Genomic DNA, 24,475 nt, shown 5'->3' on the forward strand with positions numbered 1-24,475 from the left:
GAATGAGGCTGTACTTTCAGTCTGTATGAACTTACTCTTTGAGAATCCAGAGCACTCAGAGGCTTGTCTCCTCCACTGCAGATTTCCCACAGAGTGGTACCAAAGCTCCATTTGTCTGTTGCCAGATTTAGATTTTTAGGATTTTCAATGCATTCAGGTGGTACCCAAGGTATTCTCTCCTGAAGAACTTTTAAACAACAGGAATAACTATAGTTAAATACGCTCCACAAATCATTATTTTATATATGAATAGTTTTCATACTTATTTGAACGATTAAGTCTTTTGTGGTTGTAGAGGACTGGTCTGGCTCATGTTTGCTAAGCTTAAGAGCAGGATGATCCTTGAAATCCTACTTCAGTAACCAACTTTAACAATTAAGATCCACAAAGACTGAGTAATTTTCCCATGGTTACACATTTTTTAACAGCATTGTTGGACTTAGTATCCTGTGTAATGAATTTTGGATCAACTAAACTTCTTTCCATTAAACCAAAATGTCTCAGCTGGCATACCATTTTCATTACCTTCCCATTAGTCCTGTTTCCCTCTCACAGGAAGAAATATACAAATTTTTTTTTAATGTTTAATTTAAAAAAAATATTTACAGCATGTAAGTGATACAAGTAATGTTACATCATTGATGGGCAGAGGCCACTATGACAAGGCCCAACAGGCATTATTGTAACAGACAAATGATTAAATTACACCAAGATAGTCTTAGCATGGAACTGACAGACGGGGTAATGTTCATTCATAGAGCTCCCCAAGTAAAGCTTCTGTAGTCCTCGACTCCACGACAAAGAACATATCTGAGGAAGGAAGCAACAGGGTAACTCTCCCCTCTGGAATTCGGACACAAAGAATGAGGACAATATTATACCTTTTGGTAAAACAATATGGGTACTTTTCTACATAGCAAGGAGATTAAAGAGTTCATTAGTTCCTCTCTCCTTTACCATAGAGAAGTTTTTTTTTTTTAATATTTTAACTTCTCATCCAAAAAGGTCAATTTCCTCAAATGCCAGATCCTAAAGCCCTGTACGACTTTCTTCTCTACACCACTCTCCTATTATCATTGTCCTTACTTCGGAGTCAGCCATCCAAGTTAAGTAGCACTGGTTAAACCAGAATATTGTACACCAATGCACAAATGCAGGTAGAAAAATCAGTTAAGATACAGCCAGCAATGTGGCTTAAGAGGATAAAGGTACTTGCAGCCAAGTTCAAGGAGCAGGGTTCAATCCTGAGGACTCACTCATATGGTAGGAGAGGACCAACTCCCACTAGCTACCTTCTGATTTCCACACATGTGTTCTGGCATATGCATGCCCCCCTACACACACACATGCACAAAACAATAATTTCACAGTCTATGGTGACATGCTTATACAAAAGAAGAAATGAACAATGGTCACAATTTAGTTGTAACTTAATTTAAATTACTACAAGTAGTATAGCTAAATGTCATTAGTAAGCAAGAACACTAGTAAACTAGAATTAAAGAAAAATTAGCAATATGATTTTTATGGTACCACCCAAATAAAATGTAAGAAAGCCAAATGCAATCAGTACAGAACTTACTGTCCTTTGGTAGAACTGTAATGCTAATGCCAGGATCACTAAGTTTGATGAAAGGTGGATTCCCTGTTTTCCTGTCTTCTTCTCTGATAAGCAGGATATTTTTGGCACACACATTCCCATGAATAAGAGATTTTTCTTCCTATTAAAGTTAAATGCACATACATTCAAATATCAATACGCAAATATGTGTGCATATAATATGCCCAAAGCTACAACATAGATTTTAAGAAGACAAAAGACAACATAGTAACTACTAGTTTGGAGGCATACTTTGAGACAAGAATAGGAAGTCTTCAGTTTTTTACTGTAACTGATGCAATAATTTATGCCTACACTGAAATGAGCATTACTTTTCAAAGGAGAGATTACAAATGATAAGCACTTCTAAGTGGTAACTGGCATTAGGAAAGACTACTCTAGTTCAATAAATGTATACTAATGACTGGTGGGCACTCTGGTGGTCTGCACCTCTATCAACACTACTTTCTCACTGAACACTGTTCAACTGCCCACAAACACCACAAGGTGTCTTCTGCTATCACAGCAGGATGATAGGATTCTATAAACTTTTGGTTAAATTTTCTAAACCCAGGTGTGTTGTGGGATATTATTTTAACTGTGTAAAGGTGTGTTACATTTGTTTCTGCTGCTTCTGTTAACAATGCAAAGACGTGTTATATTTGTTTGATTAAATAAAATTCACCTGGGGTCAGGAGGCTGAGTCAGCAACTAGCTGACAGGAAGTGGTAGGGAGGAACTAAGTGTAGTGAGGGTTCTTAAGTGGGGGCTGAGCAGAGAACTCCTGGTTTTTTGGGAGACACAAGCAAGGAGGGAAGATCAGCTGTTTGCTATTCAGCCTCTGAGCAAGCAGAATTTCACCTCAACCTTTGAACCCCGAGTTCTATAGAAGGATAGAAATCTAGATAAAGCTAGAGTTGGTGCCTGAGGGAACAGCATGCCCACCTGGCTGCGGCCTGTGTGGCAGAATCGCTGCTGGTAGCTGCAGGGTTGCAGCTGCCAGGTGGGACAGCAGTTGCTTACAGTGCAGCTACTGTACTGAATGCAAAACGACACAGGGGATATAAAATCTGGGTGCCTGTGATAGTTCCAAGAGACTGTGGAAAAACAGCACTGTCTTTCAAAGCTGATTTACTACTTACATATGTTTGTAACAGTACCTTTCAACACCTAACATTATTTTGAATGACTTGGCACTCATTCCAAGATTTATTTCTGGTTGTCAGGTTGAAATAAGCATATTACTTTCATGAAATAAAACAGCAAGTTTTAGTTTTTTAAAAGAGAACACAGCAATTACTTACTAGAAAATGCATGGCCCATGCCAACTGTTTAGCCACTCCAAGTTTCCATAATATATTTAGGGAATTTTTATTTTTTTTCAGGTATGTATCCAGTGATCCAAATTTTACAAACTCTTGAACCAAAATGTCTGCATTAAAATATAGGTAATAATAAAGCTCAAGTATATATCCAATTAAAATGTATAATTAAAAATTTCAAAATACTTGTGTTATTTGTGGCTACAATATGTGAATAAATTAAGTAAACTGTACTAATTTAAAGGAAACTTAATGGATACACATCATTATACTTTTGTTTCTAGCTTATTCACAACAGTAAGAGGTAGGACTCCAAACAATTTATACCTAACACATACTTGTATAGATAACATAGTATATTTTATACAATGTAAATATACTGGAGAACCTACCTAGTGCCAATATTCAGTCACTTCAATCAGTTTCATTAATAACTCAGTCTACCATTTACATGCTTTGTTTTCCTAACTACAAATAAGCTTGTACGGAAAAGGGCCAGTTGCCCCAGTTACACGAGTTACCCATAATCTGTACTGTTATGTGCCCACAAAAGCTTGTGTTTACTGTAATACTCCTGCCATCATTATATTATATGTCATTATATCAGGACATATTAACTCTAGTCAGCATTTTAGCTCTAACACCAGTTTCCTTTTTCACAAGCTATAACTGAACAGGTCACAAAGCTTTCAAGTTCAACAGTATTTGTAATTCACAGCTGTACTGGTCCCACTGTAGTTAGTCCTGAATAGTGATTCTCCGAGCTGGCACGGCATTAGCAAAGGGAAGCCAGTGGCTTGACTTACTCTCCTCTCCACAGACACACACTCCATAGTTCAGAACCAAGTGCTTGTGAGAAAGCTGACTCATCATGCTTGCCGCTTCAAAGAAAGACTACGGGGAGAGGAAACAAGAAATGTGAAGGGTTCTGTTTGGTCATGTCCCCGCTACGCGCAATTCAGAACGATACTGACTTAGTCTTAAGTCATGGACATTACAATTTTTAGTACAGTGCCTTTCAAACTTACTCTTTTTAAATACTTATTTATTTATTTTTTGAGACAGGGTTTCTCTGTGTAGCCCTGGCTGTTCTGGAACTTGCTTTGTAGACCAGGCTGGACTAGAACTCACAAAGATCCACCTGCCTCTGCCTCCCGAGTACTGGGTTTAAAGGCATGTGTCACCACATCTGGCTTCAAACTTATTCTTAAGTAGGTGAAATTGTGGAGGAATCTATAAAGCTCTGAGTGGCTATGTTTAAAGGGAGCAGCCTCTGTATATGTAAAGATTTCATAATACCTATAACACAACACTGAAAATAATGAGTGCATTAGTAAGTTATTTGTAAATCTTATTAATTTTAGGCTGGGCTGATGGCCTCGTGGTTAAGAGCACTGGCTCTTCTTCCAGAGGACCTGGGTTTGTTCCCAGCACCCACATGGCCACTGACAACCATCTGTAATTCCAGTTTCAAGGGCTCCTATACCCTCTTCTGACCTCCACAGGTACTCATGGTGCACAGACAGACATGCAGGCAAAACACCCATGCACATAAAGTGAAAACAAGTAAATTAAAAAATAAACAAACCTAAGGATAAATTTTATAGAAAAAATTAAAATCCTAGAATCTTCTACAGTCTCATCATGTAGTCATAGATGTTCCTTAAAAAAAAAAGAAAGAAAACTTTGATAGAACTCGAGAGCTGGTGAAGGAACTCTAGAGACTCCAGAAGGAAGGCAATGGGAGGCCAGTCAATTTTCATACTGTATCTTTCCATCCAGCTCTTTTTGTGTCTCATCATTTTTGTTTACTATCCAATGTCATTTAGCAGGCTACCTTGTCCTTGCTCTGCACTGATTTTCTCCCCCTACTCTGACTTCTTCTCCTCTCAAAGAACCCAGTCTGGTTCGGTTTGTAGATCTGTGTGCTCAGCCTCCTGGGAGACAGGACCTTCTACAGCCTCATCTTACCACTCCTTGCAGTCTACCTCCTGGGAGACAGGACCTTCTACAGCCTCATCTTACCACTCCTTGCAGTCTACCTCCTGGGAGACAGGACCTTCTACAGCCTCATCTTACCACTCCTTGCAGTCTACCTCCTGGGAGACAGGACCTTCTACAGCCTCATCTTACCACTCCTTGCAGTCTACCTCCTGGGAGACAGGACCTTCTACAGCCTCATCTTACCACTCCTTGCAGTCTACCTCTTGCCAAAACGCCCTCACCCCTCCTTTTCTGTTTCTATTCCCATCCCAATCGCTCGCCTGTCCTCCCTCTCCCAGTGCCATCCACTAGTCTTAGAGTGTTTATCTTTTCCTTCTCTTTACACTCATACCCACAATGACTAACACTTTATACATCCAGCACTACCCATGTCCCATTATTTCCTAAAATGATTAGTGCTTAAAGGAGACTGCTTTATAGTTTGACTCTTACTCTGTGTTCATAGTGGGTCTATTCCTAGACAGGGACTATTGCTGAGAACAATATTCTACATACAGGAAAAAAACTGAGGACAGAGCCTGGTATCCTGAACACGAATCTAGTCAAGTACATTATATATGAATGAAGTTGTGAAAGAATAAATACACTCTAAAACAAGTAAGGTGGAGAGCAACAGACAGAGACACCCAAATGCTGACCTCTGACCTCCAAACACACATACCCTTACATATATACATGCATACATATGCCCCCACACACAACCCCTAGAAACAGAACTTCCATATGACCCAGCTAGACTGCTTCTAAGAATCAATCCAGGACTCTATAACCTACTAGCGATACCTACACATCCATTCAAATTGTTGCTATGTTCACAACAGCAAGGAAATGGAAACAGCCTAGATGCCCATCAACTGATGACTGGATAATGAAAATATAATACATATACACAATGAAATATCATTTAATCATAAAGAAAAGTGAACTTATTAAGTTTGAAGGAAACTGAATAGAACTGGGAAAAACAGTATTAAGTGCAGTAACTAACTGGGGTTCAAAAGACAACTATCACATGCTCTCTTTCATATGTGCATCCTACCTACCATCTACTTTTCATGCATGTGAATTTACATGGGAGTACAGTATCCAAGATCCTAGCAAAGAGCTCATGAGAGGGAAAGAAGGTTCTTTAAGGGGACGGGGATAACAGAATCACAGATACAGATAGAAAAGTCGAAGGAGAAATGCTGGAGGTGAAAAGATTGAAGGATTGAAGAGGAGAGGAGAGATATGGGGGAGGTTGTCAATAAAAACTAATCATGTGTGAAAAGCCATAAGTAAATCAGATAGTCTGTAAGCTAATAAAAGAAAAATAAAACAAAAATCCTGAGTGTGAACAGAGGGATCTTGTATATGTAGATAAAGCTGTTCCCAGAGCCATAGATTGTTAAGCAAATATCCCAGCACCAGAGGGTGGGCTACTCCCTACACACGGTTGGTCAGTGAGGCCTGAGGCTCTCAAAATAATACAGGCAATTACCACTGCTATTGGTTGTGCACCAAACTAGACTACAAGATGCCACATGCCTTAGTCACAGGACATAGAACAACCATGCTGGAACTGGGCTAGAAGCTTCCTCTCTGCTAGCTAGCCCTCATAGTGCTGGCTCCTAGGGCAAAATTAACACCAACAGTCTTACTCAACTATGGATCCTGTATGCAACAATACCTATCAGCCAGACAAGAACGCCTAATGGTGCAACTGCGCCAAGTTTTTCACGGGGTAAACAACTGCTTTCTGATTAGATTCGAGACTTGCTTCACTGGAGAAAGTCATGTCTGGTGCTGTAAAGCTGGCCAAAAGTTTGTGACTGGGGGGAGGGGGGCTAGGGGCCTGAGTGGTGAAGCTACTGCTAAATGTACATGATATTCCCAGCAAAATGCCCTGAGAATAACTGTTCTGCCCCAGATTAGTGCTGCTGCCAGCTTTGGTCTAAGAAGCTTCTTTTTGCAGTGGTCAGCAATGACCACAGCAACTGGTAATTGGTCAAAATACTGAAGATAAGTGACTCTCAGATTCTCAGCCATAAGTCAGACATCTCTATCAGCCTTCTCTGTGAATGTCTGAATAAGAAATGTCCCCGATACGGTTATGTCTCTGAACACTTGGTCTCTACTTGGTGGTGCTATTTGGGAAGGTTAAGGGGCCTTTAGGTGAGCCTTGCTAGAGGAAGGAGTTCACAGGGTGATCTTTGAAAGTTTATAGCTTTGTCCCACACTTCCTGTTCTCGTCCCACCTCCACCTGTACTGGAATGAAAAATGTTATGCCGCCGCTTCCTCCTCCTGTCACCATGCTATGACTTCTATGCTATGATGGACTCCTATCCTTCTGGAATTACAAGGGAAAATAAACTTCTATAAGCTGCTTTTGGTTATGGTGTTTGTCACAGCAATGGGAAGGTAACTACTATCCCTACAAGGCTCAGGGTCACTGTAGGAGGAAGACTGTGAAAGCCGGAGGAAGGTGGTGTGCAACACTGACTCCTGGGCTTGACACTGATGCTGCACTCTTGAACTCAAAGCAGCCACGTTTACCTGAGCAGATACACACAAGATGAGCCCCTCACTACTTTTTCAGGGAAGGAGCTCGAGACCCACCACTCCCCAAGGATTTTAATGGTTGGTAGGGGAGGGTTTCCTTAATGGTGGAGCCACAGGTAAGATGCCGACATTCCTGCAAACAAACCTCACCCATGCTCCTGGAAGGAGCCCTGAAGAAACGCATTAGGTCTCATACACACACATCCCAAGAGATAAAAGTAGAAGACTTTAGGTGGAAAGTGAGCGAGGATCACTGGGAGGGGGACCCGAGAGGTTAACAGGGACTGAATATCTGACATACATTCTGTAAGTGTATAAATATGTCATAATGAAACCTATTATTATACATAGTTAAAATATGCAATAAAGGCATAAATTTTATAATTTGAAGTCTCACACATGCATTTCATGTGTTTGTGACTGAGCTTCTTTATATAGTACAAAAAGATACATGAAGGATCCAACAAACATACACACCTCCGAATAATTTCTATGTGCTTTCTCCAGAACTTTCAAAAGAACTTCTGTTTCATGCAGTTGACCATAGTCTCCAACTTCTCTTCTTATACCTTTAAAAATTTTTGTAAAAGTGCCTTGGCCAAGACTTTCATTCTTTAAAAGAAAGAAAGGTGAGGGGGAGGTGAATAAACACATGAAAGCACCAAAGCATGAAATCAACCAGACATACATCAAGCTATAGCTACTACCACTACCCCAGGTCTAACACTTCTTATCTATCTTTCCTGGAATTCACTATTGCACCGCAAGCTAGTCTTAAACTGACAATCTTCCTCCCTCAGTCTCCTGAGGACAGGAGTGACAAGCACAAGCCAAGATACTTAATTTAAAAATCTACGGTTTGTTATTAAATTTGGGGTACTGTGATTAAAGTCAGGACTTGGCACACTAGACAGACACCTACCACTGGGCTCCATCAGGTCTGTCTTCCAATTCACTTACTCTGACCTCAGTGGTGGGTGCACAATACGCTTTCTAAACTGTCTATTAAGCGGCAAGTCCAAGACTACATTTTTCATATCTATGCCTTTTTCCCAGAAATTTGTCTTTTAAGTAATACATTTTAAATGTTTTCATTTTATTGTTTTCAACTCTTTTTTAAAGACACCTACATTTTATGGTCTCTACTTGAAAGTTACATGAAGTTATTAGAAGTGTAAGTTTGATGACTCCTACTTAATCCTAGATAATTTCCCAGTATGTTTCAATTTTTTAATACAAAGCTCATGTTTGCAGCTAGTTTTATCTATGGGAATCCTGGAAGCCGGAGTTAAGAGAATCTCTTTCTTTTCTTTTTGGTTGTTTGTTGGGGTTTTTAAGATAAGACTTCATATAGCCTAGGATACCCTTCAACTCTATATGTAGCTAAGGATGGCCTGGAACCCCTGCTACGTCTGCCTTCCTCCCCCAGAGTGCTGGGATTATACTCCTGGCTCAGAGTATGTTTTTCAAAAAGTCTACATGTGCTTCTTCCAAGCATCTTTGGTACAGTCTTTAACTTACTGGTTTAGTGCTCCTCAGATCATGTAGGTAACGAATATAATACAGGTAATATAACAAAGCCTAACTCAAAAATTTATGAGCTCCTCTTTTTTTCTAAGTCAATTAAAACAGACAATATTAATTTTCTTCTCCTATGGCTAGCAGGTAAAATTTTCACATTCTATACAATAGATGCATATTCTTCAGGTCCCAGTTCTATTCAGAGATAAATCTTACTTTTAATTCCTGCCCTTGAACGAACCTAGGATCAGCCCTCTTTCTTTATGCTTTTCATTTTAACCTCCATGATAGAAAGACTAAACTCTAGCCCTCTAATACACCACATAACAATTAAATCAGCACCTCCTACATACTGTCTTGTTTTCAGTTCCTTAAAGATAACCTACTGAATTCCCCTTACCTGTTTGCGTATGGGGGAGCCAAGACAGATGTCTTTTGTAGAAGATCTTTAACTTTTAAAATTTATAATATAAAATTTTAAAAATATTTTGAAATTTCTGAAAAGAGAATATAACTCCACTATTAACTTTGCTAATTTCTGCTGTAATATTGGCATATTTTCTAAGATTTATGAATTTTATGAATTATATAGATGATATAAATCTATATAGATGATATAAATCTATGAAATTTAAGTAAAATTTTATAATGTAAGTTTATAATAAAATATGTCAAGTATCACATGAATGTAATAGCAAGTAAATAAAAAAAGGCATTGCTTTAAAAGGACAAAAACCACAATTATAAAGATCCAATGGCTTACAAATATCAAATCTTCATTTCTGATTTTGTGAAACACCATTTGGCTCACATTATTATGCCTCTGTAATGTTGGTGAGATCTGAACATCAGAAACACCATTGGTTCTGAAGACGAGAAGGTTTGATTTATCTGAAAAAAAAGAAACAAAACACAAGCTATCTATGTTTCACATGTGGAGGAATTTGTATATAATCAAAGCACACTAAAACTATGAACTGCTCCAAAGATGTAATGTGAGTGTACTCTGTGTCTAAGAAACTCTCAAAGCTGTTTAGTTACTGTAGGAGTTTTAGTATTCAGCTCTGACTGATATAAGAAACACATTCAAACTTACAATCATTTCGGGAATTTTTTTTTTTTTCGGTTTTTCGAGACAGGGTTTCTCTGTGTAGCTTTGCGCCTTTCCTGGGACTCACTTGGTAGCCCAGGCTGGCCTCGAACTCACAGAGATCCGCCTGGCTCTGCCTCCCGAGTGCTGGGATTAAAGGCGTGCGCCACCACCGCCCGGCCATTTCGGGAATTTTAAAGAAGCTATTTTAAAATATTTCCAATCTTACTATTTATTTAAAAACTAAAACCCTAAAAATATATGAAAGTATTAACTTAAAACACACAGGGATTTGGTAGTGAGACTGTCCAGGTCCATAAGTGAGCAACTGACAGGTTGCAAGCAATGATCTTTAAGATACATGTCAGAATGGAGCTTTCAGTCACTCACAGGCTCTGTGTACTAAAGCACATCAGAAAAATCAGCTTGCTTTCCTATAACGCTGCCTTTTGCTACTTCTTCCAAATCACCACCCACCACATGCAGTCCAAGACTAGCCCTATCTCTAAAATACCTGGAGAGTTATCTTACCTTTTGGCTTTGGGGGACAACATTTAGTAAACTGGAAGATGATACTATCTGAGCGCACGGTCTCCATTTGGTAGCAATTCAAAAGGTCCTTAAGGCTACTGAAGTTCTTCTTAGTTCCACTGAGGTTGTACTCTCTATTCTCATTCTTCATAATCAAACAGTGTTTATATTCAATAACATTTTCTCGCTATATAAGTTTAGTTTAAAAAAAAAAAGAGGGAAAAATCACAATGGTAATCATGCAGATTATTCAGCCAAAGGGCCTATCATAAAAACAACTAACAGAGTATTTACACATTGAAACTGTAACTCTTAAAGCAGTGCCTCCAGAAGGCATCTAAACACCATGCCATAGCCTCCAGAAGCTGACATCAAGTGATCTCATTAGAAGATATACTGAACAACACCAGCACTGTCTGTAACAGCTTCCCCTTGTCTCACACTGGGCAGCACATGCTCTTCATCAGCTCCTGCTTCCTCATCCTCCATCCTTCCCACCGTCACACGATCTGGTTTGATTATTAGTACTTTATTGCTGAGGCCCTCCCTAAAAGGACTAACCCCTTTCCATAGCAAAGATGCATATTCCATTGTATACTATTCTATTTTTAAAATTATCTCTAGTATGGTATTTTTTTTAGATTTTTATCTTAAAAATATTTGTCTTATGTAATAAACTATGAACTACTTCACTCATCTTAACAATTTGACCTGCTTTTTATTACTGTATTCCTCCCACTTTGAGCCATTTATGAAACAACTGCTAATCCCTCAAGGCAATCTCATGTCTTTTGGATTCTAAAAGATCTTTCTGAATGAAAAAGATCTTTTCTGATATTGTCATGCTAATCACAATAATTGAGTGTTTTTAGTATATTTTAAAATTTTTGTTTTCCAACAGACAAGTTTCTGAAACATAGGTTTGTGCCCTATGTTCCCTGATTCCTTATCACTCATATTAGGCACATACAATAAACATAAAAATTTGTGCATTTCGAGTTAATAATTTAATACCACAAACAGTCATATGGTATTAGAAGATACTCTGAAGCTAAGACTGTTGGTGTATATAATAGTAAAGTGATGAGATACGCCTGCTGCATTTGAAGACAATTCTTTCACTACATGTGCTGATACAAGATAGTTGCTTTTTTTTTTTTTCTTTCCGGTTTTTCGAGACAGGGTTTCTCTGTGTAGCCTTGGCTGTCCTGGAACTTACTCTGTAGACCAGGCTGGCCTTGAACTCAGAGAGATCCACCTGCCTCTGCCTTTCAAGTGCTGGGATTAAAGGTGTGAGCCACCATCACCTGGCTGCTTTCTGTATTTTCAAAAAGTAAAATAAATCTGGATGTTGCTACAAATACTCTCAAGATTTAGACCATATAACTGCCTAACATATTTTTAAAGCTAACAACGGATCATAACAATCGTGGATGAGATCCAAGCGTTCACTCTTACATTTAAAACACATACTACATTACTAGTTGAAAGCACTATCATGTTTCTGCGCTCTGCTTTGTTCCAGCTAGTAAACAATGCAAGTAATCAGAAAATGGTTTTTTTACTCATTTTCTTCTACATGATTTAGTAAATATTTTATTTTTGTGAGTATACTTAATGAAATATCACTTGACACATGGCTAATACTCAAATATCAAAAAATAAAATGTCAAATAAAGACATTAAGTCATTTACATATTTACATGAACTCTATGGATTGTTTATTTTATAGTATATGAAGGTATACTAAGCATTACTGTGCCAGTTACCATATCAAGAACTATAATTCTGAGTATTAAAAATGAACCACTTCATGATAGAGAAATATAGATTACACAACATGTTACTATTAATAAATGTGACATACTAACCTCAACAGCAAAGGTCAGAAAGTATTTGTTAAAGTCCTTAGGGCTACATCGAAGTACATACAGTCCCGTCTGGTTACCTGCCTTCTTTAGTTTACTAATGGCAAAATCCATTCTACAAGTTAAGCAGAAATAACATGAATGGCAGCGTGTACTGTGTAACCACGACAAAAGGCCACAACAATCAAATGAAAACAATTTTCAGAAGACTCCCCATTATGTATATTTATAAATTATTTTTCAAGGGAAAGAAACCAAAGTTTCAAGTTATTTTGTAGTGAGTTCAACCAATTCAAGGGACAACTATATTATTTTTAAGACACTATAAAACAGTAAAATCACAAAGAAAATCGGTTCATTTTAATGTTCTGCTTTCTGATTACCAATTGAGTAATTAAAAAAATCATACTCCCATTAAACTTCATTTAACAGTCAGGACAGTATATTAATAAAGTATTTCTCATTTTTCTCTTCTATTACAGCAGTACTAATACAAAAATTATCTCTCTATATTTAAAACAGTATCTAACCTCGGTCTTAAAATTTGCTCTGTGGGAGCTGGGCATAGTGGCCCATGCTGTTGTGGGATGGTCTGTATGTCAAATGTGTTGCTGATTGGTCAATAAATAAATCACTGATTGGCCAGTGGCCAGGCAGGAAGTATAGGCGGGACTAAAAGGAGAATTGAGAGAACAGGAAGCTGAGTCAGAGAGACACTGCCAGCCACCATCAGGACAAGGAAGATGTAAAGTACTGGTAAGCCACAAGCCATGTGGCAAGGTATAGATTTATAGAAATGGATTAATTTAAGCTGTAAGAACAGTTAGCAAGAAGCCTGCCACGGCCATACAGTTTGTAACCAATATAAGTCTCTGTGCTTATTTGGTTGGGTCTGAGTGGCTGTGGGACTGGCGGGTGTCAGAGATTTGTCCTGACTGTGGGCCAGTCAGGAAAACTCTAGCTACAAATGGCGTCCAACGTGGTGGCAAGAGTTTCCACCTAAAAACTGAGAAAAAAAAAATTCTAAAATGGAGCTAAAAACAGCTTCCTAATTGTCTCTCTCAAATGAGCAGCAGCTGCTGGTTTGAGCTACTGGCTGGTTCCTAGCGTGCGTGCACGCTCGACCTGCAGTATGGTGGGAATGAGGCCTCTGCAAGTGGCACATTAAGCTGTGTGGTGGATTTAGCCTTTGCTAGTACAAAACAAAACAAACAAACAAAAAAAAAGAGGTTTCTGGGCTACATGCTGCTTTGATAGAAGCATAGACCCACTATTTCTGAGAGTTGATGGCTCCCAGAGCTGGCGGAAAACGTACCACCGCCATGTTGGGAAGCTGAAGTGGGCGGAGGCAGCAGCGCCAGCGCCCTTTCAGGCTTAGAAGGCTGCAGTTTAAAGCAATAGGCTCAAGCTAATATAAAAAAAATAAGCCACGTAAAGATGGCTACTACACAGAGAATCTGGATTATGTTCTCTTTGATATTCGTAACTGAAGAAAAACATTTGATTACAAAAGCTGTTGAGTTATGCCAAAATGTATATTTTAAAGGTACCTTGACTTCAAAATTTGGATGTAAGGACATGTTGCTTTGGAAAGGAGGCTCTGCTTTTGTTTCCACAGAAAGCCAGAGGCTATGGATTTGTTCCAGATTAAGATACATCAGGTTTGACCAGCCAAGACCACCTGAAAGGTCTCCGATGACACCATGGCCCAGATGATCCAACATCCAGAACCATTTCAAGGCAACTGGCTCAGACGATACACCCTCATGGACTACTCCATAATCCTAAAATATTCTTTATGTCCCCATAAGATACAGCGCCCCCCTCCATCAGGAAGTAGTAAGAGAAGCTACGCCCAAATTCCCAAATATACCAAGCTGACTTTGGAGATGTGTAAAGGTTAAAGCCTTCCTTTTTAAGAAAAGAAAAGGGGAAGTGCTGTGGGATGGTCTGTATGTGGGCCAGTCAGGAAAACTCTAGCTACACCATGCCTTTAATCCCAGCATTTGATAGGCAGAAGCAGATGGATCTCTTTCAGTCTGAGGCCAGCCTGGTCTACAGAGTGAATTCCAGGACAGCCAGGGCTACACAGAAAAACCCTGTCTCGAAAAAACAAACATTGCCATGTGCAAAAACAAAACAACAACAAAAACCTTGCTATGTGCATAAAATTTGAAGATGCAGCATTTGAAAGCAAGATAATTTACATAAAACAGGGCGGTTAAGAGCACTAGCTGCTCTTCCAAAGGTCCTGAGTTCAATTCCCAGCAACCACATAGTTGCTCACAACCATCTGTAATGCTGTAATGAGATCTGGCACCCTCTTCTGGCCTGCAGACATACATGCAGACAGAACACTGTATATGTAATAAATAAATAAATCTTAAAACAACAACAACAACAACAAAACCAAAACCAGGAAAGTCTGCAAAGGTATGGGTCATATGACAGTGGTCCTGAAGAGCTTTTATCATCAAGGTGAAACAACCAAGAGTCACCTGGACACAGGGAGTCTTGACGGAAAGACTGCTTAGATTGAATCAACCTGTGGCCATGTCTGTGGGGCATTATGGTGGTTGTAAACTGATGTGAGAGGGCACAGCCTACTCTGTGTGCTGCTACCCTTAGGCAGGTGATCCTGCTTTGTATAAGAAAGCAGTCTGCCCACGGGCAGGGAGAGCAAGCCAGGATAAGGGGTCCTTCATGGCTTCTGCTTCAGTTCTTGTTTGAGCTCCTGCTCTGTCTTCCCTCCACGATGGGCTGTTGTTGTGGGATATCTGCACACTGTGTGAAAATGGATTGCTGTGATTGGTGGGATAAAAAGCTAAACTGCCAAAAGCTAGGCAGGCAGTATAGGCAGGACTTCCGGGCAGAGAGAGAACTCTGGGAGGAAGAAAGCCAAATGGCCAGCCAGACACTGAGGAAGCAGCAAAGCAGGACATGCAGTACAGAAGTGAGGTAAGAGCCTTGGGGCAAAATGTAGATTAAAATATGGGTTAATTAAATTATAAGAGCTAGTTGGAGAAAAAAGCCTAAGCTAAGGCTGAGCTTTCATAATTAATAAGACTCCAGGTTGTTATTTGTGAGCTGGTGGCCCCAAGAAAAACCCGCCTATAGGTTGTGACCTGGATGTGTAAGCCAATTAGCCCTTTTCTCCCCAAGTTGCTTCTGCTCAGCAACAGAAGCAAAATAGAACAGAAATTTTTAGCCATGTGTAGGTATCTAAAGGTAAAGAAATTAAAACAGAATAATATATAAAATTCAAACTATATTAGAATGTCCAAAGACAACCTTTTCAGCACTGTGGAGTTCCACTACACAGTACTAAACTTGAAATGTGGGTATAACACACATTTTGTGTTTAAGTTTCAGTAGAGTTTGGACTACTCAAAAATAATGTCGAATTTCAAATTTAGCACTGTGCTTCCTTCACGGTACTTCAACGTTAGTACAACATACATGGGAGAATGTTCTAATTTGTTTGTTTGTTTTCAGTGCTTAGAGAGTGACTGAACACTAAGCTGCAGCCCCAGGTAGACACTATTCTTTAACTCCAAGTTTGGAAGAACAGCTGATCCCACCATGAACGTGGAATCTGCAGATGAGGAGGACTGACTGACTGTATATTCACTTCAGAAAAATGTCTCTCTCTCTGGAGACCAGGACATGTTCAGTGTCCCTTTATAATTCTTTATATATTACAATTCTTCCTTTATATTCTCTGTCTTACTGTCATAAGAAAAGGTCTCTCACTGAACCAGGAGCTTTCAGCTGTCTCTGTTCCCGAATGTTAGAATCATGTACATACAGCTATGTCCAGTTTTTTACATGAATGCCTGGAATTCAAACTCAGGTTCTTCTGCTTGCAAAGCAAGTGCTCTTACCCACCGAGCCAGTTCCTGCCAGTATACTTTGAAATACGGACTACTCACGAGATGGGGCCATGGCAGTTGCTGTGCAAGTTCTCCAGCACAGACGGAGGGGCTACTTCCTTACAGAGGTAATGGTGTGCATCCGCAGTAAGTCTGTAATAGCCGTCAATTAAGGACACAAATGACAAGGCTTCTCTTAACGAGCTAAGCTCTATTTCCTAAGCAGAAAAAAAACCACATAATTAAAAATAAATTAAGTTCTATTTGTACAAATACCTTTTATAACTTCCAATTACCCAGCCTGAGCTAATAAATTCTTATATCTATATATCCTTAAGACCCTCCCAAATATGAGCTTAACAAACTTCCCAGTTATAGTCAGTCAATATTCATAATTTAACTATATTCCTCAATGACCCTGCTAGACTCAATTAGAAATCTAATCTATATAAAGGTTAAGATTAATTATAAATACGAACATTTATTTTTATATACTTCTCAGGATAATGTACATGTAAAAACTAAAAGGTTAGAATATGGAACTACATTGTGATTTTTATTAAAATATATATTTATGAATATACAATCAGCCAAAAATTTAACATTTTATCTAATGGAAAAGGAATACACATACTAAAAAGTATCTATTTTCCATATATCAAAATAATCAATGTAACTGAATAATTTAAAAATAAAGCTCAACTTATAGCTGTAAATATGTAGTATACTGAATTAAACTTAACTAAAAAGTTGAAAATGATCATAAGAAGTTTCAAAATATTTTTGTACAATGCAACATATTTTCTGAATACATAGAAAATGAACTATGTTCTTGGGTAAAGAAATTCAAAATCATAAAAATATAAATATATATCCTAAGCTGGGCACAGTGGTCACACCTTTAATCCCAGCACTTGGAGAGGCAGAAGCAGGCGGATCTCTGTGATTTCCAACACAGCCAAAGCTACATAGTGAGAACCTGTCTTAGAAATAATAAAAACAAAACAAAACAAACAAAAATCCTAAATTAATTTCTAAATTGCTACAATCTCAAGGAGAATATCAGCAGGTACTACAGTTGATATACATGGGAAAACAAGACAATATGGGATTCAGAACACCAAGAGATTCAACAGAAGGAAATGATGATTTCAAGGGGAACAGGGAGAAAGGCTTCTTCCTGCTTCCTTGCCTCTCGTTTAATCCCACAGACTGCTGAAGTCTGAACAAGAGGGAATTAAATGCAACCCATAACTGGCAAAAGAGAATAAGTAACTGGGGCTTTTAATTATATAAATATTTGTAGTACAAAAACATGCACACAATAAGACACTTGCTGGGCTGGTGGATTTTTTTTTTTTAATCATACTTGTAACTATAACCAGAATACCTAAATAATTCTAAAACACTTCTGAAAAATTCTAAAATGTAACCACTTCTTTTTTTGGTTTTTCGAGACAGGGTTTCTCTGTGTAGCTTTGTGCCTTTCCTGGAACTCACTTGGTAGCCCAGGCTGGCCTCGAACTCAGAGAGATCCGCCTGGCTCTGCCTCCCAAGTGCTGGGATTAAAGGCGTGTGCCACCACTGCCCAGCTGTAACCACTTCTTATGCATAATACAAACTTACCAAAATTTTACCATCTTGCTTATGGATAGTTACAATTCTACTTTCATTTGAGCATTCCTGGTTTGCTTGCTTAATACTGACATCAATAATATCAGGAAAATCACAATATACCTGTAAATCCTGTAACCAAGAGCATTTAAACAGTTATAATGCCATTTCAAACAAGGATTAGGAGGTGAAGATAGTCACAGTTCTTTAAAGATATTGATAGCAATGTATAGGCATTAAATGTGATTACATCTCCTAAGAATTGAGCCCTATGACTATGTTTATATAGCCTGCTTTGACTTAAAAATGAGAGCATTAAAACATGACAGGAACCTCATGTGATTTAGAACTTAACCCAATTAATATTAAAAAGAATATCAGAAAATTGGAGAATTATCAACTGTGGTTAAAAAAAATGATAATATTAAATCTCTCAAACAATATATGACTGATACATGTGAAAAAATTTAAATGCTGTAATGCAAATATAATAAAACTAATTAATTATCAAAATCAGTTAAAGTTTTTCATTTAATTAGCTTTATGACTATGTTTAAATGTCAACAGTGAAAGAATAAAGGAAACAGAGTTAACTTAAAATCACTTAGACAATTCAATCTTATTCAGAAACTGTAAGAAAGTCATTACTAATTAGTTTGTCATAAAAATTAATAAAACACTTAAGAACTACAGTTACAACTTTGATGGCTTTACACAAATGAAGTTTCTATCAGCAGAGAAAATCAAGAATGTCCTCAAGCACCTAAAGTCAGTTTGCGTTACGGCAACTGTTCTTAACACAAAGGAACAAGAACGTATCAGTAAGGATTACCTGTTCTGCCAGGGTCTCACTGTCCTTATGTCTCCCTCGTGACCACTGAATTCCACCGTTTCCAGTTATTAGAATGGTTGCAAAAATCTCCTCACCTGAAGGACCTCTTGCAGATTCTTTTACTTCAAATTGCTCTGTGTAGAAGGCAGACTGCAGGGTTTCCAAGTTTATAAGATACTTAAGTTTCAGGTTTCTGGCAGTGGCTTTGCATTGACCAAACTGCTGAATGAATCTGCGAAATCTGTACCTTATTCGCTTCCGGGTTAAAATATGATAGTCTTGGATTTTTGCTCGAACACACTTTGGTAAGAATGTCTTGTAGCTAGAAATAACGAGCACATGCAAAACAAAACTGGGAGATTAATTCCTTTCCCCACAATAAGGATGTTCTACAATCAAGTGAAGTAAGTTGATGTAACCACCATCTGATATATATGCAAAAACCCTTCATTTGATGCATAAATATTCTGAGTGACAACAGAGATTAGAATAGGACATATTAATTTTAAAATTATCCCTTCAAGTATTTCTCCCATCATTCTGAACTTAGTCTTTTCAAAACATGTAAAACAAATAATGAACACCTGTGATATTCTGTACAACTCAATTTCTTCTCACAGAGTATGAGCTATACTAAAAAAAAGTGTACCTCCACAATTTTTCATCTAATTTCTGAGTGTATGTGTGGTATATGCAGAAGAGTACACCTATGTGTATTGGTGTACTTGCTGTGTGCATCCTCCAGTGGAGGTCAGAAGCCAAGGTGGGTCTTTATCACTGCCCCCCTAATTCATTGTTAATTTAAAAATATTTTATTATTCTGTGTGCACTGGTATTTTGCCTGCATGTATATCACATCCATTCAGTACCTACAAAGGCTAGAAGAGAGCATCAGATATCCTTGGACTGAGGTTACAGTTGGTTTTGAGTCATTATGTGGGTGCTGGTAATCAAACGGGGTCCCCTGGAAAAGCAGCCCGTGCTCGTGACTGCTGAGCCATCTCTCCAGACCCTAGTTTAAAAGTTATTTAATGTTACTGTGGGTATGCGAATGATGTATGTGGGGTCCCACTGCCATAGCACTTGCCTGGAGGTCAGAGGACAGTTCTGTGGAGTCAGTTCTCTCCTTCCACCTTTATGTGGGCCTCAGGAATAAAACTCAGGTCACCACGCTGGTGTGGCAAGCACCTTTATCTGATAAGCCATCTCTCTAGCCCATCCACCTTATTTTACAAGACAGGGTTTCTTACTGAACCTGGATCTGTCTCACTGTGTTGACTGCAACACCCTGAGATCTGTCTCCACCTACCCAACACTGCAGTTATAGATGTACATTATCACATCTGCTTTTACGTGTTCTGGAGATATGAACTCAGGTCTTTGTGGCTGTGCAGTGAGTACTGCTACCCACTGAGCCATTTCTCTAGTCTCACTATTTTTTACTATATATCAAAATGTATGGGCAAACACCGAAAATACAAGTAAATTATATAAAATATCTAAATCTGTAGACTTGTTATGTATGGATGTACAAAAATTACCTGATAGAGTTATAGACAGCCAGTGGAGTTTGGTCCTTTTCTTTAGCTATTCTCATCATATCTAATACTGCCATCCCAAGACACTCTTCCTGAGTTTCATGAGTCACAGGTACTTTTATCCATCCATGCACAAAATCATGCCGCCACTGAAAAAAAAGGGGGGGGGTAAGGAAATGTCTCCAGTTTCATTATCACATTTAGTTATGTTATATCCTATAAATTATTTTCTACAATATGCATTTAAAAGTCATAAACTAGCCAGGTGGTGGTGGTGCACACCTTTAATCCCAGCACTCGGGAGGCAGAGGCAGGCAGATCTCTGTGAGTTCGAGGCCAGCCTAGTCTACCAAGTGAGTTCCAGGATAGGTTCCAAAGCTACAAACTCTGTCTCAGGGGGAAAAAAAAGTCAAAAACTAACTCCTACGTTCATTTGTACATCATTCACCACAAAACATTAGCAAAGGTTCATGTACAAAGAGAACTTGAGTTAGGCTCATAGCTTATCTCACAGTTTATATTTTCAAGATTTATCTTAAGAACACAAAAATACCTAAACTAAAATAAATATTAATTAATCAAATGTACACTGATTTCAATTCATACTGAAGGCACTGAACTAGAGTTTGTGTGGGATATAAACAAACACAGGATGTGGTCTCAAGACATCAAAAAGACCAGAAATTTTCTTGGAAGCTAAACAGAAAAGCAGATCATTCCAACGCCAGGTAATATAATATGAAGTACCACACAACAGCCACTTTAGGAACCTTAGAGGCAGTTAAAATTGTGTGCAGTTGGCATAATTAAAAGGTTTCGTGGAAGATCTGAGCCTTCATGTGATCTTTAAATGATGAAGACATTATTAATGGACACAAACCAGAGCAAAGACATGGAAAGAATGAGACAGAAAGAAAGCACAGGGAACACTCAGAGATTGAAACTAGCAGTTTGCCTGGGACCAGGGCTGACAGTATTCTTGAACGACTTAGAAGTAGTGGAAGTTTTTGTTTTGTTTTGTTTCATTTTTCAAAGCATTTGTCTTGACATGTCTCTTTTCCTGCTAGGATAGTAAAAAACAGTAGATGTGCTTGGAGAAAACAAAGTGTACTCAGCATATATGGTTTAGATGCTACAAGAAACAGAGGACATTGCAAGTCAACATATAAGAAACAAAGGAATGAGAAATGGGCTGGAAGATGACTCAGTGCCACCTAAAGTCCTGCTGTGCAAGCATGAAGACCCAGTCCAGCTCCTGAGCACCCAAGCTGTAGAATACCAAGTTGTAGAATATTATTTTCAGGTGTGTTACTTTTGTTAATATTGCATTTGTTTAACTCTGTGAAGCTGTGTTACTGTGACTACCTGAAACATCAGATGGTTTAATAAAGAACTGGCCAATAACAAGGCAAGAGAAAGGATAGGCAGGGATGGCAGGCAGAGAGAATATATAGAAGGAGAAATCTGGGAGGAAAGAAGTAGCCAGAGAAGGAGGAGGACTCCTGGGGCCAGCCACCCAGATACATAGCAAGCGATGGAGTAAGAGTGCTGGGATTTAAGACATGTGCTACCACTGCTTGGCCTCCAAAAATTTTTCTTGATATCTCTTTGTGTATATTGAACCTATTGTAATAATGTTTTGTTTTTATATGGAAAATTTATGTCTCCTGATGTTTTTTCCTGGTTAATATAATTAACATTTAATCAACTTTACCCACAATTTAATAAAATGATTTTAATTTTCAAAAAAAAAAAAAAAAGAGTAAGATTTAGAGAAGTAAGAGAACAGGAAAAGCCCAGAGGCAAAAGGTAGACTGGATAATTTAAGTTAAGGAAAGCTGGCAAGAAACAGGCCAAACTAAAACTGGGTCTTCATAATTAAGAATAAGCCTCCATGTGAGATTTATTTAGTAACTGGGTAGTGGGCCCCCAAAAGAGCCAAACCAAACAAAAACAAACCCCATGAAAAGTCAGGTGCAGGGGCACCACCTTCATATTAGTGCTGAAGAAAAGGAGACAGGATAATGTCTGCAGCTTAACAGCAGCCGTTTTAGTCAACTGGTGAGTTCCTAGTGCAATGAAAGACCCACTTCAAGTATAAGGTGAAATCGACTGAGGAAGACACCAGATGTCAACCCCTAGTCTCTACACATATATGTACATACATGTACACACACACACACACACACACACACACACACACACACACACACACACACGGCGGGGGGAGGGAAAGGGGAAGACAGAGATAAAGACAGAGAAAGGGAGAGACTGATAAAGAATGAATATGAATATGCCAAGTGCTGAGGTATGCATGTGGAGGTCAGATGAAAACTTTCAGGATTGGTTCTCTCCTTCCACCATCAGAGTTCTGGGAATCAAACTCAGGTCAGCAGGCTTGGCAGCAAGTGCCTTTACACACACAGCCATCTCACTAGCCCCATTTTTGCTCAATTTTAAACATATTTCCTCACACTTAAAACTGGCAAGTTATTCTCTTTAGCTAAGATCTGTAGAGAACTATTTGCTCTGTAATAGCAAATAGTTCTCTACAGTGTTTGTTCTGTTACCATATAAAACCAGTAGGTAATTAAGTTTTGCGCATCAGAAAATTCCATGGAAATCATAACCAAAAGAAAATAAGTGCTTAAAAAACTAGTGGGAATACTACTAATGAATAAACCAACAAATAGCCATTGGAGAAGTTACAAATCAGTCTCAAATGTCAAAACAAAGTCATTAAACCAGCATTGTTTAAAATCACATATGTGCCTACCAAAATTTCATTTATCAAATTCATTTAATTAACAGTTTTTCCCCCTTTTGAATAACTGCAATTTTGTATCTGTGTTGGCCAGACAAATAAGAAAGCAGCCACCATAGTAGAATGCCAGCCTTGAAGATACTGTGCTAAGTAAAATAAGCCAGACACACAAATGCCATGTATAATGCCATCTGTCTACACAAGGTACTAAGATGAACCAACATTCTACCTCACAGGAGGTAGAATGGTAAACTGTCAAGGGTGGGGGAAGTGGAGAGTTATTGTTTAAAGGCATGAAGATGAACACTGTTCTAGAGATGGATAGTAGTGATGGTTGTGAGGTGGTGAATGTGCTTAATGAATTGAGCATTAAAATACATTTAAAAACGGTACACTTTTAAAACTGCATTATGTACACTTTGCCATAATGAAAAAACTCGATGATCCTATGTCCTCAAAGAGAATTATGTTTCAGTTTTTGTTTATAGACTTAACAGGTTTTACAAGACTGGAAATGTGAGCTGTGAAGCTGTGTGTTCTTGCCTTTGTTGCTAATAAGTCTCACTGGAAATCCTTAACCTGACACACTGGAAACAGACACCCAAGGGAACTAGTTACCATTTCTCTGCTTTCTTTAACTTCTGTTCATGCTATTCTAGAAGTCCATGAAAATAAAATAATTTAATAAGCAAATATTTCAAGTGCTGTTTAATTCAAGGTGATAGAGAAGAATATATTTTGAAATGTTCAAATAACACTACAGAAGTCTATAGTAAGAGTCCTAGTGGACAACTAGGAACTCAGCTCTCTAAGAATCAACATGTGGACACCACCCTCCCACCGAGAGAAGCCTACCAACTATCACAGCTCCATAATTCACTAATTCACTTCTTTCTTCCCTCCTTCTTTTTTTTTGTTTTTTGGGTTTTTTTTGAGACAGGGTTTCTCTGTGTAACAGCCCCAGCTGGCCTCAAACTCACAGAGATCCACCTGCCTCTGCCTCCCCAGTGCTGGGATTAAAGGCGTGTACCACAATCGCCTAGCATCATTTTTTATGTTACTTCCTCCTGGTACATTTTACTGCCTACCATTTATACCTGAAATTAGCCAAAATTTATTTTTAAAAACTCTAAAAAAATTTTACCATCTAATGGCCACATGAATTGTGTTGTTAAATTTATTCTACATTTTTTTCAAAATCCTTAAAATGACCTAAATCCTAAAAGAAAAAGAAAATGATTTCAAAAGGGTCAATTTAAGGAATCATTATAATACATTTGTAATTCATGAGATCAAAAATTATTATTAAATAGACTATCCTTTTATCTCTCTATACCTGCTGCACAAGTTAGAATTGTAGTCTTCCCACATGACGCT

The 24,475-nt window shown here is 38.3% G+C and overlaps 1 protein-coding gene across 2 annotated transcripts in view; it reads right to left on the reverse strand.

Annotated features, from left to right (window-relative positions):
• Nucleotides 1-24,475, reverse strand: part of Jak2 (Janus kinase 2) — a 72,076-nt gene that overhangs the window by 18,444 nt on the left and 29,157 nt on the right. Inside the window, exons 6-17 of one of the 2 annotated variants that reach the window (XM_059259196.1) lie at nt 20,338-20,483; nt 18,797-19,118; nt 17,977-18,096; nt 16,411-16,568; nt 12,482-12,593; nt 10,611-10,797; nt 9,801-9,880; nt 7,946-8,080; nt 3,729-3,816; nt 2,905-3,032; nt 1,583-1,721; nt 36-187 (exon numbers count right to left, since the gene is read on the reverse strand). In XM_059259196.1, the coding sequence (XP_059115179.1) occupies nt 36-187; nt 1,583-1,721; nt 2,905-3,032; nt 3,729-3,816; nt 7,946-8,080; nt 9,801-9,880; nt 10,611-10,797; nt 12,482-12,593; nt 16,411-16,568; nt 17,977-18,096; nt 18,797-19,118; nt 20,338-20,483 (1,767 nt within the window). Of the gene's footprint in view, nt 1-35; nt 188-1,582; nt 1,722-2,904; nt 3,033-3,728; nt 3,817-7,945; nt 8,081-9,752; nt 9,881-10,610; nt 10,798-12,481; nt 12,594-16,410; nt 16,569-17,976; nt 18,097-18,796; nt 19,119-20,337; nt 20,484-24,475 lie in introns of both variants that reach the window. The other variant, XM_059259193.1, reaches the window with a different exon arrangement.

The sequence above is a fragment of the Peromyscus eremicus genome, chromosome 1, assembly GCF_949786415.1.
Source record: "Peromyscus eremicus chromosome 1, PerEre_H2_v1, whole genome shotgun sequence".
Classification (NCBI taxonomy): Eukaryota; Metazoa; Chordata; class Mammalia; order Rodentia; family Cricetidae; genus Peromyscus; species Peromyscus eremicus.